The sequence below is a fragment of the Myotis myotis genome, unplaced genomic scaffold (assembly GCF_014108235.1).
Source record: "Myotis myotis isolate mMyoMyo1 unplaced genomic scaffold, mMyoMyo1.p scaffold_m19_p_2, whole genome shotgun sequence".
NCBI lineage: Eukaryota > Metazoa > Chordata > Mammalia > Chiroptera > Vespertilionidae > Myotis > Myotis myotis.
The window spans coordinates 151,171,474-151,190,273 of record NW_023416324.1 but is presented as its reverse complement, the minus strand read 5'-3'; the positions used below and the strand labels follow the sequence as shown (position 1 = coordinate 151,190,273).

Sequence of the window (18,800 nt, the reverse complement as noted above, 5' to 3'; positions counted from 1 at the left end):
TTAATATGAGAGAGACACAAGGATTGGTTGCTCCCACATGCACCCCAGGTGGGGCCTGGAATCCCACCTGCAACCCAGGTACGTGCCCATGACAGGGAATTGAACCCACAACGCTTTGGTGCCTGGGCTGACGCTCTAACCACTGACCCACACAGGGCAGGGCGTTATAGACATTCTCGTTTGAAGCTTTCTCAAGGAAAGTTAATCTGATAGCAATTTATTTTTGTTTACAAAACCCAAATGTGAACTTTTCCTTATACAATACTGTTTCTGTCATATGATTAAGTCAGGTGACAGATCCCAAACTTGTGCAATATGCTCTGTATCTCCAAGGAAGAAAGCAATCCCAGAGGACTTAACATCCATACCAAAAATAAAATGTATATTTGTAACCTTATCTGGTAATATCTATAATTTTCCTGTACATTTTTAATGGCAAATTCTTACTGGGTGTTCAAGGGTTATCATATACACAAAATTAAAAAGAATTTATGCATAATTTATACACTTTCCTCACATATACCTAAATAACTGAGACAAAAAGAATTATGATAATTGTCATTCCTTGCCATTTCAAATAGTATTTTTCCTTTTGTTAATACCTTTTTAAAAATGTAAATAGTTTGCTTGCTTTATTACAGACACATTACATATTGACTGTAAAAATAGAGACATGTAACATAGAAAAGTGTAAGGAAGGAAGTAAAAATCACCTGAAATGCCCATCTCACCTTTCTGAGATAACCAGTAAACATTCAGGAAACTACCCTTTCCTGAAATTCATTTTGTACAGACATGTAGTTTTACATGCATGTTATTGCAAATACCCGGCCTTTTTCTTTCTTAATTTTCCTTTTCTTTTATTTCCTCCCTCCATTGCTGACAATCACATAAGCATAAACAAAACTGGTTTTTAAGTGGTTTACAAAAATGGGATTTCATTATATGCCTTTTTCTAAACTTTGCCTTTCTCACTTAAGATACACAATGGAAGTCCTTTTAGGATGTATTTGGAAATCTTTTTAACTCAATAGTACATATTTAACTTTTAATTGATCTAAAAACATTCCATAATATGCCTGTGCCATTATCTATGTATATAGATAGATACATAGGTATCTCAATACCCTTATTGACAAGCATTCCCTTTGTTTTTAGGTTTTTGCTACTACAAACACTGCTGCAATCAACATTCATGTAAAAACTTGCTTACTGTTGCTTGTATGTCTAAGAAAAAAATTCCACAGAGTGGGATTGCTGGATGCCAGACTATATATTTTCAATAATAACAGCTATTGCCTGATTGTTTACTAAAAACGCTGTAACAATTTACACCTCCACTAGTATCAAATGAGAAAATCCTTTGCCACACATCCCTGCTACAGCAGGTTTACCACTTGATTTGTGCTAGTCAGAAAAGAATATTCTATTGTTAGTATACTAATTACTAGTGAGGTTATACAACTTTTCATAAGTTTGTTAAATGTTTTGATTTCTCTTCTGGGATGTTCTGGTCATAAGTTTTATCCATGTTTCTATTGTGTGAACTTTTTCTTAACAGCAACAGTTCTTAAAATGTTAATTTTTTTCATCTGTTATATGTATTTCAAACATTTCTTTTCAGTCTGTCTTGTCCTTTATTTTTGCCATTGAAAAATTCTTCATTATATATCTATGTCTGCTTTTGTAACTTAAGTTTCCAATCTTGTATACATAAAAAAAAATTTAGGGAGTGTAATATTTTAAGTATTTCACTATTTATATTTAAGCTTTTAATCATATGAAATTTTATTTTGCAAATACTGCAAAGTCCTGGCTCAATTTTATTTTCTTCTAGATAGAGAAGTTATGTCAGTTACATTTACTATATATGTGCCCTTATTTCCCATTCGATTGAAATATACTGTCTCATGTATTAAACTCCTTTATACGAGGGCTTCTGATCAAGATTCCAGAGTAAGTAAATGCGCACTCACATCCTCCCACAACCACATCAAAATTACAACTAAGTTGTTCTGTAACTTAGTTGTTCATCATTCAGAACTGCCTGAAATCTACCTGAACAGAAATCGTAAAACTAAGGATATAAAGAAGCCACACTGATTACTATGTACAGAATATATATATATGCTATATGTATAAGAGGATACGCTTATTAAATCAAAGCCACTTTCATTTCATAATATAAAAGAAATTAGTAAAACTTTTAAAGTTTTACTAATAATCTCTTAATAAAATTTTTCCTCAGAACAAATGAGTAATAATTTTTTTTCAAGAGTAAGGTGAAACATAAACTCATGACAGCTATACTTCAATTATTATTTAATGTACTGATATTTTCCAATACAAACCCACTAATCCTTGTGAATCATCTCAACCTAGGAAGGGAAAAATTTTATTCTACTTCATTTCTCCATTATGTTTTTTACATGCCTATGTCTACTTCATATGAGGATAAAAATACTATATAAAAACACTTAAAATAAAAGGCAAAAATTTTAAACATGTGTAAACTCATGTTTTCTATAGGTCTGTACAATTTTAATATATTTCCATAATCCACTGTAGGGATAATAATTTAGAAATAGAAGAACTACCTCCTTAAATTGATTCCACATACTAATGATCATATGCTTTGGAAAATCTTTTTATAGAAAATATTAAGTCACTGTAGTTGCCAAAATAATGGTCTACAGATGTTGATATTTCTCAGTTCCTATTAATAAATAATTAATAATCTTTGCTAAAAGTATATTTTTCTTTCTCCTCTATTTTTCTGAATGGCCTCATTACAAATTCCAGCTTTTCAATACCACCAATTCTCATTTCAAATTCTACTCCTTTCTCCAAACCCGTTACTCAATTTTATAAAATGTCTTCAGCCTTCTTTATAAAGTACAGGATGGGGCAAAAATAGGTTTATAGTTATTCATATGGAAAAAATACAATCATTAATAAATAATAATACAAGAATAAACTCTGTGTTTCGTGTGCTCACAATTGTAAACCTACTTCCCCCCCCACCCTGTATGTACTAGGCCCTCTGCATTCATGATCTAATTTAATAGTACCTATGGATAGATTTAAATATGAGGGAATTTAAGCTTAGATTAAGTAAACTGTCCAAGGTCACAAAGCTTAGAAAATCTATTCTAGTAAAGTCTGTACTATTTTGCTTTACATTTCAATACCACTTAGGTTAGCCCTGGCCAGTGTTGCTCAGGGGTTAGAGAGTCGGCAGGCAGACCGAAGGGTGATGGGTTTGATTCCCGGTCAAGGGCACATACATGGGTTGCAGGTTTGATCCCTTGCCCCAGTAGGGGTGTGTGCACTGATGTCTCTCTCAGGTCGATGTCTCTCTCTTTCTCCTTCTCCTTCCTCCCTTTCACTCACTCTAAAAATCAATGGAAAAAATATATCCTTGGGTGAAGATTCAAAAAAAAAAAAATACCACTTAAGTTTTAAATATTTTCACATAGGTTATCTACAGTTTAATCTCACATAAATTCACAGTAACCTTGACAGGAAGGTTGCTAAGTATAAAAACCTTAATCCACACCCCAACTTTACTTAAAAGAGCATGTAACTAAAGTGGCAGAGTTGAATGATGATCCTGACTTTTAGTTGCGTGCCATACCACTTGTTGTCTGTACAACCAACTTTTTCATTAAGTACAACTCATTCTCTTCCCTTCCTTTCACTTTCATCCAGACATCCTGTGAAAATAAACTGGTCACTGTATTAATAAAGTCCGTCCGAGGTTTATATCTACTGTATTGACCATGACTTAGATGGTTAGTAGCAATTTATATTTGAAAACGAATAGTGCACAACCCCAGAAGGAACAATGATCTGCAAGAACTTTCAAAGTAGTTTGAATTCCTTGTCCAGTTGTCAAACACTCATTCAATAAACAATTTACTGTGTACCTATCAGGTATATCAGCATCCTAGTGCTGAAGACACAAGAGTAGAGACACTGTCCTTAAACTGCTAGGAGCTTTATGGCTTACTAAGTAACAGCCCAGAAAACAGTACTTAAATGTGCTAGAAGTAAAAACTGAGGAATAGAAAATATTGTGTAGTAGTATGTGGTCTCCAGGGAAAGAAAGCATTCTTGATGGTGGCGATAATCTATAAAGGCAATGAAATATTATACCTCAGAGTAAGCACATAAGAGGTATTAGGAACCCTAACACAAAAATCCTTGTGCACCATTTAATATTGGACTATAGCACAATTCCCTAATACATGTTAAGATTTTTATATTTAATACTAATTAACTGATAAAGCTAGTCTAATGACTTTCAAGCTTCAAACTACCTGTTTGTATGTGTAAACTGTGTATTATATCAGAGGTCTTTTTCAACTTAAACTTTAATAGCAATTTAGTTATCAATTCCTGCTGCTAATCTTTCTGATTTCATTAGTGGTCTAAGACTTAGACTCTAAGTTATTGCTTTAATAAGTTCCCTAAAATTGGGGGAATTGTGAAGTAAAACTGCAGAGTCATTCAGCCTCTTTCATACTGACATTCCCTCAACTAGTACTCCTTGCATTTTAGCTGGTTTTCTTTCCCATTTCGGTCTTATCCAGACAGGACTGGTTTGAACCTCTAGGAAACTTCAGGAATTTGTCTAATTTGGTGGAATGTTACTGAAAGAGAGAAAGTCTTATTAAATCACTATTACTCTAGAATTTAACTTTTGTTTTCCTCAATTAAAATAAGACCAGTTAATTGTGGAGAAGTTGGAAGATACAGAAAACCAAAAATCAGTCAGTCACACTCACCACTCAAAGATGATTCCATCTTTCTCATTTTCCAGCTCTTTTTAATGGATTCTTCAATTATATTGGTTAGAAAATTAAAAGGTTTAACTGAGACTATTTTTCAGATTTAAAAATTTACATTTTAAAATCAAAATTATAATTTCTGCTAGGCCTTCCAATTTAAAAGAACCACGGGACCTTCTATGTTTACAGCATAAATAAAAGAGTTTAAACCCCAAACTGAAAAACACTCTTCCCTAAAGCACATTGTTTGGGGTCAAAACATTGGTTTCTACATTGCAAATGACATGGGAGTACACTGGGTTGGGCAAAAACCTCAGCAAAACAATTTCTGTATTTTCACAAAATACTATTCATCAAAATCTGAAGAGGTCACCTGGAGTTTCACAAATGGGGAAAGCTAAGGAGGGGCATAAGTGCTACTTAAAATGGATTTACTGCTGGTCAAGGAATTGCTTGGGAGTGGCAAGTAAGTGCGATATTAGGGAGAAATGGCAAAGGAAAACGTCAAAGGCAGAAAATACGAAGTCAGCGGCCTCTCGACTTCACCTCCTTTCCTTTCAGTTTATGGTGAAACACATTTGATTCAAGTATATTCCTGCCCAATTAGTGTTCTGAAGAACTAGGTCCCTTTTAGTGAAATCTAATCACTTTCCCACAAACCAGCCAGTCTCGCATCGCGACACCGAAACACCATCTTCCAACGCCTCCCCATTCAATCGCGACTGTCGTTACTTACACCTCCTGTTTATGCTTTCAACTATCCTCTCCCTTACGGCACCATAAAATCACAGACCAGAAAGCTAAAAGGCTTGCTTTTACCCTTCCAAAGCCTGTGAACACCTACCTACAGGACGCCTCTTGCAAGGCTATCAGCTAAAAGCTCAGCATTATTGAGAAAGCACGTTCGGAAGCAGGCTTTGCAGTGACTCCGCAGCCAGGGCCACACCAGTGTCATTCCCTCCCAAGCCAGTCTCACCGGAGACGCCTCTGCCTCCAGGGATCTTCCGACCTGCCCGCTCCCCAGCCGCAGGTGGAAGGGGAAGACGGCCAGGGCCTCTACCAAAGAATGGGCTTTGGGGATTGGGAACTACAGGCTACTACAGACCCCCAAGAATGGCTGAGTCAATCCCACTACCCGAAGCCCCGCAGACTCCGAAGAGGGAACCATAATGGCCGCACTCACCCCCAAAGCCGAGAACAGTGGACGTCTCAACCCGCGGGGGCGAAAACTGGGGGAGCGGGGGTGAGGAGAACGGGCGAAATGGGCTCCTCGTCAGTGCAGGATGACAGCGGGAAGGAAGCCCAGACCCGCTGAGGCCGCCGTTCACGCTCTCCCTTCTCTCCCTCCTCCCACCCCTTCTCTGATCCCCACCTGCCGCCGGTTACAGGTCGCCGCTCACCTGACACTGCGCGAGACGCAGAAGCAGCACAGACCACGGACCTCCAGGCTCGGCCACTGAGGGAGGGAAGTCTTCAGCTGCAGAGGGTGGGGCGGGAGACAGTCACGTGACCCTGAGCTCCGCCCTGCCGCCACCTGGCTGGCGCGTTACATTCTAGAGGCCTGAATTTTTGCGGATTGTTTGAACGTTAATTTTGTTGCGATTAAATCCTAAGAAAAAACTAAAAACTCCCATAAAGGTTATGTTGTAAAGTGCAATCTAGAAGGCATGGGTGGAATGGGTTAAAGTGTACTGCTAAGGAAGTGACGCTCTCCCACGATCTACAGACCGGAAATGGCGATAGGGTTCCACCCCGGCGGCGCCGGACTGCGAAACCTCAGGCTTGGAGGTTTGGGGCAATCACGTGACCTCAAAAGCTTTCTGGGCTGAAGCCAAGTTACCCGGCCAATTACGTTGACTCGTCTTTAAAGCAAAACAAAGCACCTCATTTACTTTGAGTTTTCCACAGACTTCTTTACATTTAGAGGAACCTACTTTATAAAATCGTATTACGAGAAAGGAGCTTTTGAAAGTCATCAGGGAGACTATCAACTGGGAAGAGCCGGTTCGGGGAAGGCTGATCTTACTGAAGAGGGAGAGGTGAGGGAGGGGCGGGAAAACCCGGATTTTACCGCCGGGCCCTACCGGGCCCCCCTCACGAGTAGTGTGGTAAAGCATGGGAGGAGGAAGATGACGCAAAGAGCACAGCCCACTAGAAAGATGGCGATCGCAAAGTGGGGGAGGGGAGAAGGGTACGCGAAGGCCAGCAGTGCGCCTGCGCGGGAGGCGGCCTACGCGCCGGCGCGCAGAGGGGGCGGGGTGAAAGGTCACAACGCGGCGGCGGGTCGGGCTGGCGGCGGCGGCGGGCGGGAGCCGAGTGCTCCGTGTGCACGTGTGGAGAAGCGGCGGTACCAGCGCGGCGGCGGGAGGCACTCCGCCCCCTCCCGGGACGCAGGGCCGTGCTCCCCTCTCGCGGCCTCCGTCACCCTCTCAGCTCCCTGCCTGAGGCGAGGAGGCCGGCTTGTGGGGTTGAGTGGCCCGAGCGGAGGGCGCCGAGAGCTGAGGTCGGCGACGACGACGGCGTTGATATCGGTGGTAACAACGGCCTCAGCAGGCGGGGAAGATGAAAGGGTGAGGAAGGGCAGCCGGGCCGGGTCGGCGGGGGAGGGTTGCGGAGGAGAGGAGAGACTAGGTGAAGACCTGGCGGAGGGAGATTTCTGGGTTTCTCTGCTCACGGAGGGGGCGGAGGCTCGGCTCCGGCTCCGGCTGTTGGCGCGCTGAAGGGCCAGCAGGGGCGAGACCCCGTCACCCCAGGATTTCGGCCTAGAGCACGAAGTGTGTTGACTGGAGAAGAGCAACTGAGCGTGACCACAGGGGAAAGCTCTTGTGAGGAGCCTGGGGTCTCCCCCCCGGAAACGGAGGGCCGAGACACCCCCGGCCCGCCGCTCCAAGCGGACTGGTCGGGTTGTCCTCCTCAGTCTAGGCTCCACACCGCGAACCTTGGTGTTGGTCATCTTTCCGTTTTATTCACGCTTGAGAGCGTTGCAGGACCTTCTGGAAGAAGGAGGAATTGGAATAAAAAAAGCAGGGAGTATTAAGAGGTAGTGACTCAACTGGATTTGGGTTGGGTCAGACCGAGTGGAGGGGGGCGGAGAGAGCGTGAGCGCCGGAGACTTGGGGTGCCAAAATGTTTAAGGAAGAAGTGTTGTCGATCAGTAGGTGGAGCTCTTGCTCCGGGAGTGTAGTGTTGCCCCCGTACTGTGGGGGTCCTTGGTCACCAAGAAGCTTTCTTCAGGTAATTGGCAGAGTTCGTATTCTTTCATAGTTTTCCTCTTGGATAAAATTAGGGATTATTTTGGTCCGAATATTTCCATTTGGGTAAGCTATTACCTTACTATTAAATTACATACTGTTACAATATTAATTACATAACACGATATTTTAAAATATTGGCTGTTTGAGAGCTTGCCTTTACCCTCCTTAGAGGAAGAAATGTAATCTTATCAGTGTTAAAAGCTTTCTGAGATGCCTGAGTTTTTTTCTTTTCATTAAAGATTCTTTGGAAGTATTATTTTTATTGATGTAATTTTCTAGTAATGCATATATAAAACTATTTTCAATTTATTTAATCATGCCTTTGTTATTTGATATGTGGATAATTTTCAACTATTCACTAAACTCTTGTAAATGTATCTTTAAAAATAATTTTTAATTTAAATTTTTTATTGTTGACACTGTGCCGATATCTCCCATCCCCCACCCCTTTTGCCCTCCTCCATCCAGTCACTGCCGCCCCCCCTTGCCCTCACTGCAATATTGTCTGTGCCCAAGGGCTATGCATATATGTTCTTAGCTAATCCTTCACCTTCCTTTATCCAGTCCCCTTCCCCTCCCCTCTGACAGCTGTCAGTCTGTTTCATGTATCCATGCCTCTGGTTCTATTTTGTCAGTTTATTTTGTTAATTAGAATCCACTTATTAGTGATATCATATGGCATTTGTCTTTCTCTGATTGGCTTATTTCTGCTTAGCATAACGATCTCCAGGTCCATCGATGCTATTACAAAGGGTGAGAATTCCTTTTTTACTGCCTGAGTTTTTTCTATTATCGCAAGTCAGTTAAAGAATTGTAACTGTGTTTTGAGTTAAGGAAGCCTTTCCAGCTATTCAGCAACCCTTTTGAGGGTGAAATAAAAGTCAGTCTTCTAAGTAATCTCATACTGCTGAAAATATTATCTCGGTGTGTTTGTGTGTTTGAGGTCGCAGAAGTCCAAAAGTGTAATTTGGCTTTAGCTCTGTAATGTGATTCCTTACTCTGATTTTGTTTTAAATATTAGAGATTCATTCTGTTGAATCATATGTCTTATAATTAAAATTTCGAAATCATGAAGAAATGTTTCCTTTATTTCACATCAGATTCTAAAGAGTTCCAAACAAGATTTCCATTGAGAAATATGAGAAGTGTTCACTACATTTGAATTATGATCTAGGAAGTTTGGCTATTTTATATATGAACAGATGTAATTTGGTGAGTTTTTCTTGAGTATAGGTGCTGGTTTTTTACTCGATTTTTGTATTCTCTTGGACATTCAATACTTATTTGTCTTGTTCTGTAATTGTAATAAAAATGAGGCCGAAGAAGAGTTCCCATTGAGACTGTGTGCATGGGTTTATAAAGGAGGGCCTCCAATAAATTATTCTGTATGCTTGATTCCAAAATCTTTGGTTTAACTCAGTCTCTCTAGGGTAATGTTCTGATAACTATGTTGGCAATAGAAGTAATCACAGTCTACATAAGGCAGTTATCTTTTATTTAAATGGTTATTTTTGTATATCAACCCGATGGAGACAAATCCCCAGAAATGAGTGAAATTTAGGGGAACTGACTAAATTTAGAGGAAATTTTTATTGAGTCTGTACCTTATACCATCAACTATGCCTGAAATAAAGAGTCCTTAAGTCTAGTTCCTATTATTGGGAGCTTAAAATTGTGTTACTAGAGGTAAACTTTTAAGATGATTTCATAGGAATAGTGCCTTTAACTTCACATATGAAATAACTCCCAGGTAAGATGGGACTTTAAAAAAAAATTTTTTTTTCTGAGTCTTATATTTAAGAGCCTGAACAAAGGAAGACAGTAGACATTATTTAAAATATCTTAAGGTCCTTGAGTTCAAAGACTTCTATCAACATGCACAATGTGGTTAGTGTTAGAAGACCTGTGAAAATGGTTTATATGGTTTTCGTATGAATTTTTATTTGCTTAACTTTTAATTGTCTATTGAAGCTAGCTGAACTGTAAGTTGAATAGAAATATCTAAAATTGGGAACAAATGCAGAACTTACACTCTAAATCAGTCTGCTATTTAAATATGTTATAGTAGAGGTCCGGTGCACGAAATTCGTGCACTGGAGGGGGCGGGTCCCTAAGCCTGGCCTGCGCCCTCTTGCAGTCAAGGTCTGGGAGCCCTCGGGGGATGTCCGACTGCTGAGGAGGTGGGAGAGGCTCCCGCCACTGCCGCTGTCCTCGCAGGCCGTCAGCCTGGCTTCTGGCTGAGCAGCACTTCCCCTGTGGGAGTGCACTGACCACCAGGGGGCAGCTCCTGCGTTGAGCATCTGCCCCTTGATGGTCAGTGCACATCATAGCGACCAGTTCTGCTGTTCAGTAGATTTGCATATTAGCCTTTTATATAGGATCATTGCCTATCATTTTAAAACTTTAGTTACTATTTTACCTGCTTTTCTTCCTATTTTACTTAGTTTTTATTAGCAGTAGGACATTCCATTATATTGACATGTATTCATCTGTTCTCCATAATAGATAAATTTGCAGTTAATTACTGCATGTATGTGTTTATTTTTTAAAGAGTCTTTATTAATTTTTAGAGAGAAAGGGAGATGTATATATTAATGTGAGAGGGAAACATCCATTAGCTGCTTCCTGCACACCCCCTATGGGGGATCGAGCCCACAATCCTGGCATTTGTCCTAACCTGGCTGGTGTAGCTTAGTTGATTGGGCGTCGTCCCGTGCACCAAAGGGGTTTATACTCTCATTTCTCTTCAGATCATAGAAATCTTTCACCTTTTACTGTATGTATTTTTATGCATGGTCTAGAAATCTGAGGTATGTTAGATGTTACTTCCTTTTGTACTAAAGTTGCTTGTTATGAACCAGGAACGTTGTACATTGAATTTGTGGTTGGTAAGCTGATTTTTTTTTTAATCTGTTGTTCCACTTAGGAAAGGTGATATTCAGGCATGAAGGTATGCCATGCACAGCCATGACTGAGATGGCAATGTAAGTAATCAATATAATAGAAAATAAAACTGAATCCATTTATTTTTTATCTGTAGTTGAGGTGTAGTAAAAATTAGTTCTAATAAAAATGTCTAGCCCTAGCCAGTTTTGTTCAGTGGATAGAGCGTCGGCCTGCGAACTGAAAGGTCCCAGGTTCGATTCTGGTCAAGGGCACATGCCTGGGTTGTGGGCTCAATCCCCAGTGGGGGACTTTCAGGAGGCAGCCAATCCATGATTCTCTCTCATCATGGATGTTTCTCTCTCTCCCTCTTCCTTCCTCTCTAAAATCAATAAAAATATTTTTTAAAAAAATAAATAAAAATGTCTAACAAGATGTGAATACATGTGCACAAAGTAAAGATGGGAAAATAGACAGTAAAAAATCTATCTACGTATATATAAAAACCTAAGCAACCAGACGACTAGCCAGTCGCTATGACATGCACTACCACCAGGTGGCAGACACTCAACGCAGAAGCTGCCATCTGGTGGTCAGTGTGTTCCCACAGCCAACCTCCTGCATTCCTTCCCTGTGGCCTGCTAGCCCTGATCAGCCCCAATCGCTGGCCAGGCTGAGGGACCCCATCAATGCATGAATTCATGCACTGGGCCTCTAGTATAAACATAACACATAGAACGGTGTAGTTTAGTAATTGAAATGTTAAAATATAAAATTCTGGAATCAAATAAATCTCTGTTGAAGAATTCAGTATAATGGTTGCCTCTGACAGCTTATTGGCTAGGAAATGGCACAAATGGGGGGTTTTTTTTGTTTTGTTTGTTTGTTTTATTTCATTGAGGAAGGGAGAAGAAGAGAGAGAATCATTGGCCGGCTGCCTCCTGTACATCCCCTACTGGGGATCAAGTCCACAACCTAACCATGTGACCTCCCGGTTCATAGGTAGATGCTCAGTCACGGAGCCACACCAGCTGGGCACAAATGGAATTTTTGAAGTGCTATAAATATTCTGTATCTTTACCTTGGATGTTGATTACATAGGTGTGTATATAATGTAAAAACAAATCAGTAAGTAGTAAACAAGATATACTTCAATAAAACAGTTTTTAAGTTTTTATTGCTAATTTTGTAAGAAAAAAACACAGCCGAAACCGGTTTGGCTCAGTGGATAGAGCGTCGGCCTGCGGACTGAGAGGTCCCAGGTTCGATTCCGGTCAAGGGCATGTACCTGGGTTGCGGGCATATCCCCAGTGGGAGATGTGCAGGAGGCAGCTGAACGATGATTCTCTCTCATCGATGTTTCTAACTCTCTCTCTCCCTTCCTCTCTGTAAAAAATCAATAAAATATATTTTAAAAAAAAAAGAAAAAAACACAAACAACAACAAACAGAAAAAACCAGACAGGCTGAAGTAGAATTCAGGAACTTTTGTAAACCTTCAGTTCATACTTCTTGCTTCTATGAATTCAATAACTTGTGGGCTATTGATTGAGATACTCGATTTTAACAAATACTTTGTATTGTCCCCTTGCTATGTTAAGATAAATTCATATATAAACCACCCGTGCCACATTTATTTTAAAAGTCAATATAATGTCCTAACTAATATAAAGGAGAAATAAAGGAAAGTAAATTATATCTATTTCAGTCTAAATGATCAGATACAGCTATACCATAAATTGTAAGACCGGACTTTTGCATCTGTCTGTAAATAGAATCATTATGTAATTTAGAAAGTATGCCTGCTATCAGTATAAATATGTACATTGGTGACTAACACTGTGTTGCTGTCAGTGTTATGATTTCTTTCCAAAATTGTGAACAGCTGTTGATAAAGTTCTGAACAAAACAAAGAATAATCAAAAGTTTCTGGGTTGGAAAATATTTTTAATGGCCATTCATATGAAGCATTATTTTTCAAAGCCAGTGCTTTTGCCAGACAAAAGTAATATCTTTATTAAATTTCACTTTGCTACGTCCTCTGTTGGCTTGATGGAAATCCTTTGACTTCATTTTCTTTTCCAGTTATTAGCTATGACTTCCAGTTTTGTGTACTACCTGAAAGATACACCTAGATTAATTATTTTTTTAAAGCGCAGTCTACATCAAGCATGTCAAACTTGCAGCAGGCAGGCCACATGCCTCAAGGCCTGTGGCCCGCCGCACATGCTTGGTCTACATACTCCATTAGAATACTAGTAGTGACCAATAGAAACTCCTTTCCTTCATAGCAATGAAAATTGTATGAATTGTAGTTTAATAGTTACAAAATTATATCATTGTTCTATCACGAACACTGCTTTCTCTTTACCTATTCTCTTCCATTATCTATTTACATTCACTCATTGGCACAATTTAGTCCTCTCCTGTCCAATATAGTAGTGACTAGTTATAATTGAGCAGTTGAAATGTGGCTTGAAGAAATTGGATTTTCAATTTTAACTTTAAAAACTGATACTCAGAGTTGGTTGTTGGACAGTTTTTAAAAAAATACATATTTCTTGCCCTGACCGGTTTGGCTCAGTGGATAGAGCATCGGCCTGGGGACTGAAGGGTCCCGGGTTTGATTCCGGTTAAGGGCATGTACCTTGGTTGCGGGCATATCCCCAGTGCAGGGTGTGCAGGTGGCAGCTGATCGATGTTTTTCTCTCATCGATGTTTCTGGCTCTCTATCCCTCTCCCTTCCTCTCTGTAGAAAATCAATAAAATATATTTTTTAAAAAAATACATATTTCTTTATTGATTTCAGAGAGGAAGGAAGAGGTAGAGAGATAAAAAACATCAATGATGAGAGAGAATCATTGATTGACTGCCTCCTGCACGACCTCCCATCGGGGATTGAGCCCGCAACCTGGGCATGTGCCCTTGGCCAGAATTGAACCTGGGATCCTTCAGTTTGCAGGCCGACTCTCTATCCACTGAGCCAAACTGGCTGGGGCAATTTTTAAGTATTGAAACAACTTGTATATGTGGATCTACTGTAAATTTTATGAAATATAAATACAGATCAGATCTTTCCAATGAAAATGTGTGAATTGAGTTGTGCTAGAAATGTAATATTCACTGGATTTTAAGACTTGGTATAAAAAAGACTTAAGAAAAAGTAAAATAATCATTAATAGTTGTTATTTTGATTACACGTTGAAATGATTTCACCTGTGTCTTTTTGGTTTGTTAATGTAGATATTAGTAAATTATAAATTACATATGTGACTCATTATATTTCTAGTAGAGGCCTGGCGGATGGGGAAGGGATAATGGAAGTATATATTTACCTTTGTGGATCTAGTACAACCTATGTTCTGCCTCTGTCATTGCTGAAGCTGATATTGGGGATGTGGGGTGGAGGAACAACCCTGTTTTCCAAGTCCAAGGTCTTCTCAGTTGTTAGTCCTCAAAAGTGCTGAAGTGAGTACTTTTTTAAAAAACTACTTGACACACATCCTTAATTATTTCTTTTGGATAATTCCCTAGAAATGAATTTTTTGGATCAGAAGGTACTGGCATTTTAAAATTTCTGATATTTGTTGCCAAGTTAACTTCAGAAAGATAATGGCAGTTTATACTACCAGCAATGCATGAGCATTCCCTTCTCTTCTCCAAGAGCTGATGGAGAAGTTGAGGGGCACTTGGAAAAACTTTAAGGAAGTGGAGGAAGACATTGTGGCTGCCATTTCAGCCATGGAATGGTATAAAATACCCTTATCTGGGATGAGTGTCATACATTGAGCATTTGTAAAATGATAGAAATAACAGTTTCTTTTTTACTAATAGTTTCTTTACAAGTTGGTTTTGAGGATATCCTATATAATAAAAGTCTAATATGCTAAGTGCCATCCAGTCTGTTCAACAAATCAAAGCGTAATATGCTAATGATATGCTAAAGCTGCTCAACCGCTCACTATGATATGTACTGACCACCAGGGGGCAGTCAGCCGGCCGACCAGTCACTATGACATGCACCCACCACCAGGGGGCAGATGCTCCAACCAGTAGGTTAGCTTGCTGCTGGGGTCCGGCCAATCGGGACTGAGCAAGACAGGCCGGAGATGCCCTGGAGCCCTCCTGTGATCCCTCCCCAGCTGGCCAACCTCCTGCATCCCTCCCTGGCCCCAATAGTGCACCGGTGGGGTCCCCTCAGTCTGGCCTGCGCCCTCTCACAATCCGGGACCCCTGGGGGAATGTCAGAGAGCCGGTTTCGGCCCGATCCCGCAGGCCAGGCCAAGGGACCCCACTGGTGCACATAAAGCTTTAACTATAGTTTTGCTTTGCTGACTAAGTGATAAATGGCGTGTATGTTTTTCTAGTTAAGTTGGACATTTCCCACTTGTACTGACTGACCATTTCTTATCTTTGTGACTTACCTGTTACTTGTATAACTTACCAGGTTTTTAATTTGAATATTGATTACTTTTTTACATCAGATTACAAAACAGATAATGTTCTTTAGGAAATGGGTTGAAACATTCAAATTAGTAAATATTGTCACAGTGATGCCAGTTTATGACACATCAGAAAAAATTTTTTTACAGGTGTAGCTTGTTTAAGCTATGATAAGCGAGGAAAATATTTTTTTACTTAGGAGCATTTTAAACATTTTTTATTTCTCTTTCCAGAAAACAAAAGTATCTTTAAAGATATATTTGAAGCCCTGGCCAGTGTGGCTCAGTCGGTTGGAGCGTCATCCTGTGCACCAAGAGGTGCGGGTACACTAAGAAATTGCTGGTTGGATTCCTGATCAGAGCACAAGCCCGGGTTTCGGGTTCTGGGTTCCATCTCCAGTAGGGGGCGTGCAGGAGGCAGCTGATAGATGTTTTTCATCCATGTTTTTCTCTCTCTTCCTTTTCCTTTCTCTCAAAAAAAAATCAATTTAAAACATTTTTAAAAAAATAACTGAACAAAAATGATATATTTGGATTTTCCCCTCTCTAGTCTGGGTAGTTTATTACTTGTAGCTTCCATTATCTTCAAAAAGGAAACTTACTATAATCCAAAAAGCATTAATTATAAAGCAACCATGTTTTGTAGTTTAGTGTGGCGCTAATCACTAATGATAGTTCACAGTGGGGTCATTAGTAATTTTTTGACCCAGGCCTTGGTTCCTTTATCTTTAAAGAGAGTAGCTTGAATTTGACCAAAAATGGCTAAATATTCTATTTCATGTGATAGTTCTAATCTGTTGGTAGTATCTTAATCAGTGTTTAATAAGTCAATAGCTTTTAAAAGTGCTTAGATTACCAAAAAAAAGGTGATGTCATTGATTAATATCTACCATTGACTTCTGTGGAATGTATGTCCCATGTTTGCCATCCCTAATCTCTGTCAACTCTAACTTTCTGTGATACTAAGAAACAGAACTTTGGAATCATATTGGAATTGTTATCTTTATTTTGCTCTTGTGTCTTGAGACTTACTTCCCCCCAATGGCACTTTTATTTTTTTTTTTTATAGCTATTAACATGTCCTCCACTGTTTAGCATAGAAACAGAGGTGAGCCAAGAAGGAAAGAGATGGACTCTGGGATATTTGAATACTTTTTATGGCCAAAAATACAATGAGGGAGGAAGGGAAGACTAGGCCAGTAGCCACAACTAGGTGATAAAAAGTTTTATATGTAGTACTATTTGAATCTTATTTGTTAGGTTATGTGTAACTGTTGAAAAAAGTTTTTAATTGATTTTTAGAGAGAGCACACAGACAGACAGACAGACATTGATTTGTTGTTCCACTGATCTATTCACCCATTGGTTGGTTCTTGTCTATGCCCTAACCAGATCCCTGCAATCTTGGTGTACTGGGACAATGCTCTAACCCAGTGGTCAGCAAACTGCGGCCCCTTGAGTGTGACTCTGCCACAAAATACCATGTGCAGGCACGCACGTACAGTGCGATTGAAACTTCGTGGCCACGCTCAAGGGGCCAAAGAGCTGCATGTGGCTCGCGAGCCGCAGTTTGCTGACCACTGCTCTAACCAATTGAGCTACTCTGCCAGGGCCATAGCTGTTGAAAATGTTTAAGCAGAGAAGTAAAATGATTGGATTTGTATTTTATATTATTCTGACTGCTTGTGATGGCTTTGTCTCCTTTCCTCTAATCTTATTTCCTTTCATTAGGCTAGAGGTTTTGGATTCAAATGATGGCCTGAACCACACTGCCAAAAAACTATAGGAAAAGGTTATGAAGATATTTGGGAAGCAGAATTAATGGGGATTTAAATAGGACATAAGACTACATCTAAAACTCCATTTCTGTATTTTATGAGTGGGGGGGGCTATTAATGAAGATAGCAAATAAAGGTAGATGTTTTAATTTCCTATAGAGCAGCGGTTCTCAACCTGTGGGTCGCGAACCCTTTGGGAGTCGAACAACCCTTTCACAGGGGTCGCCTAAGACTATCGGAAAACACATATATAATTACATATTGTTTTTGTGATTAATCACTATGCTTTAATTACGTTCAATTTGTAACAATGAAAATACATCCTGCATATTAGATATTTACATTACAATTCATAACAGTAACAAAATTACAGTTATGAAGTAGCAACGAAAATAATTTTATGGTTGGGGATCACCACAACATGAGGAATTGTATTAAAGGGTCGCGGCATTAGGAAGGTTGAGAAACCACTGCTATAGAGAATGATGCATTCAGTTTTCAATGTGTTGAATTTGATATTCCTATAGCGATAACTAACTAGTAAGCAATTAGAAATATATGTTTGGATTCAGAGATTTCGAAGTATAAAAATATCAACATTTAGGTAGTCGTAAGGAAAAAGCCAGAGCTGGGAAGGAGCTCACCTAATTGAATATAGGGATTCTTTGTAGATTATAGCCTTGAGTAGATTGTGTTCCTGTGTGTTTAGCACTTCCAGTACCCAGCTAAATAATTACTGTTTTTATACACATGATACTTGGAGTCACACAGCTTGGAGAGCTGATCCACCCATCACTACTTTTTTGATACCTGCTAAACCTATCTAGAATAGTGACTCTCTACCAGGATTACACCTCCTGCCCACCCCAGAAATCTGGGTAGTGTCTGGAGGCATTTTTGGTTGTTACAATTGAGCATCTAAAATATAAACAGGCTTTAACAGCTTTCTCTGTACTTCATTTTCTCTTTTTGCTATGTGACTTTAAAAGTCAGAATTTGTAGAAAAGGACCCACTTTCGTGTAGTCATGTCTCCATCTTGTGGCCTTGCAGAATATTGCCACTGAATTTTGTTCTTACAATTATGGACATAATTAAGATTACCTTTAATAAAAGCTAAACATTTAAGAGCTCATTATCTGATGTTGGTATGCTAAATACTTAACATGCATTATCTCATTTTATCACACTGGTCTTTGATAAGCCAAGACTAAAGGTTTCCTACTACCATTTTCTAAGCTCATATTTGACTGAATAATAGACTGATCTTGTGGTGCTGGCACAAAATAATATCTAATGGGTTCTAGAAAGTAAAAGGCAAGTAGCTATGTTTTCCCAGATCTAAGGACTTGGTACACTTTTTTTTTTATCCTCACCTGAGGATATGTTTTTATTGAGTATAGAGAGAGGGAGAGAGAAACAATGATCAGTTGCCTGCCATATGCACTCTGGCCGAGGATTGAACCTGAAACCCAGGCATGTGTCCTAATGGAATCAAACCTGAGATCCTTTGATGCATGAGATGACACTCCAACCAACTGAGCCACACTGGCCAGTGCTTAGTACACATTTCTATGGGCACTTCTGTTATATCAGTCTGTCTCCCCTTTTAGGTCCTTAGTCTAAAAACTTTGGTATGAAGATGCATTGGGG

At 39.6% G+C, this 18,800-nt stretch overlaps 2 protein-coding genes across 9 annotated transcripts in view; one reads left to right on the top strand and one right to left on the bottom strand.

The window, feature by feature from the left end:
* The window catches only part of ATP6V1A (ATPase H+ transporting V1 subunit A), a 64,198-nt gene extending 57,883 nt beyond the window's left edge, over positions 1-6,315 (bottom strand). The window contains exon 1 of one of the 2 annotated variants that reach the window (XM_036349567.1): positions 6,194-6,315. The gene's annotated coding sequence lies outside the window, so the exon portion shown is untranslated. Of the gene's footprint in view, positions 1-5,976; positions 6,136-6,193 lie in introns of those variants that run through there. The other variant, XM_036349568.1, reaches the window with a different exon arrangement.
* A 622-nt stretch (positions 6,316-6,937) lies between these two features.
* NAA50 (N-alpha-acetyltransferase 50, NatE catalytic subunit) overlaps positions 6,938-18,800 on the top strand; it is a 47,877-nt gene continuing 36,014 nt past the window's right edge. For 2 of the 7 annotated variants that reach the window (XR_004974046.1, XR_004974044.1), the window contains exons 1-2: positions 6,938-7,363; positions 9,148-9,259. Coding sequence is in view for 4 of the 7 variants with exons in the window: in XM_036349569.1 (XP_036205462.1) it covers positions 11,000-11,031 (32 nt within the window). In the remaining 3 variants the exon portion in view is untranslated. Of the gene's footprint in view, positions 7,364-9,147; positions 9,260-10,973; positions 11,032-18,800 lie in introns of those variants that run through there. The other 5 variants (XM_036349573.1, XM_036349571.1, XR_004974045.1 and 2 more) reach the window with 4 other exon arrangements.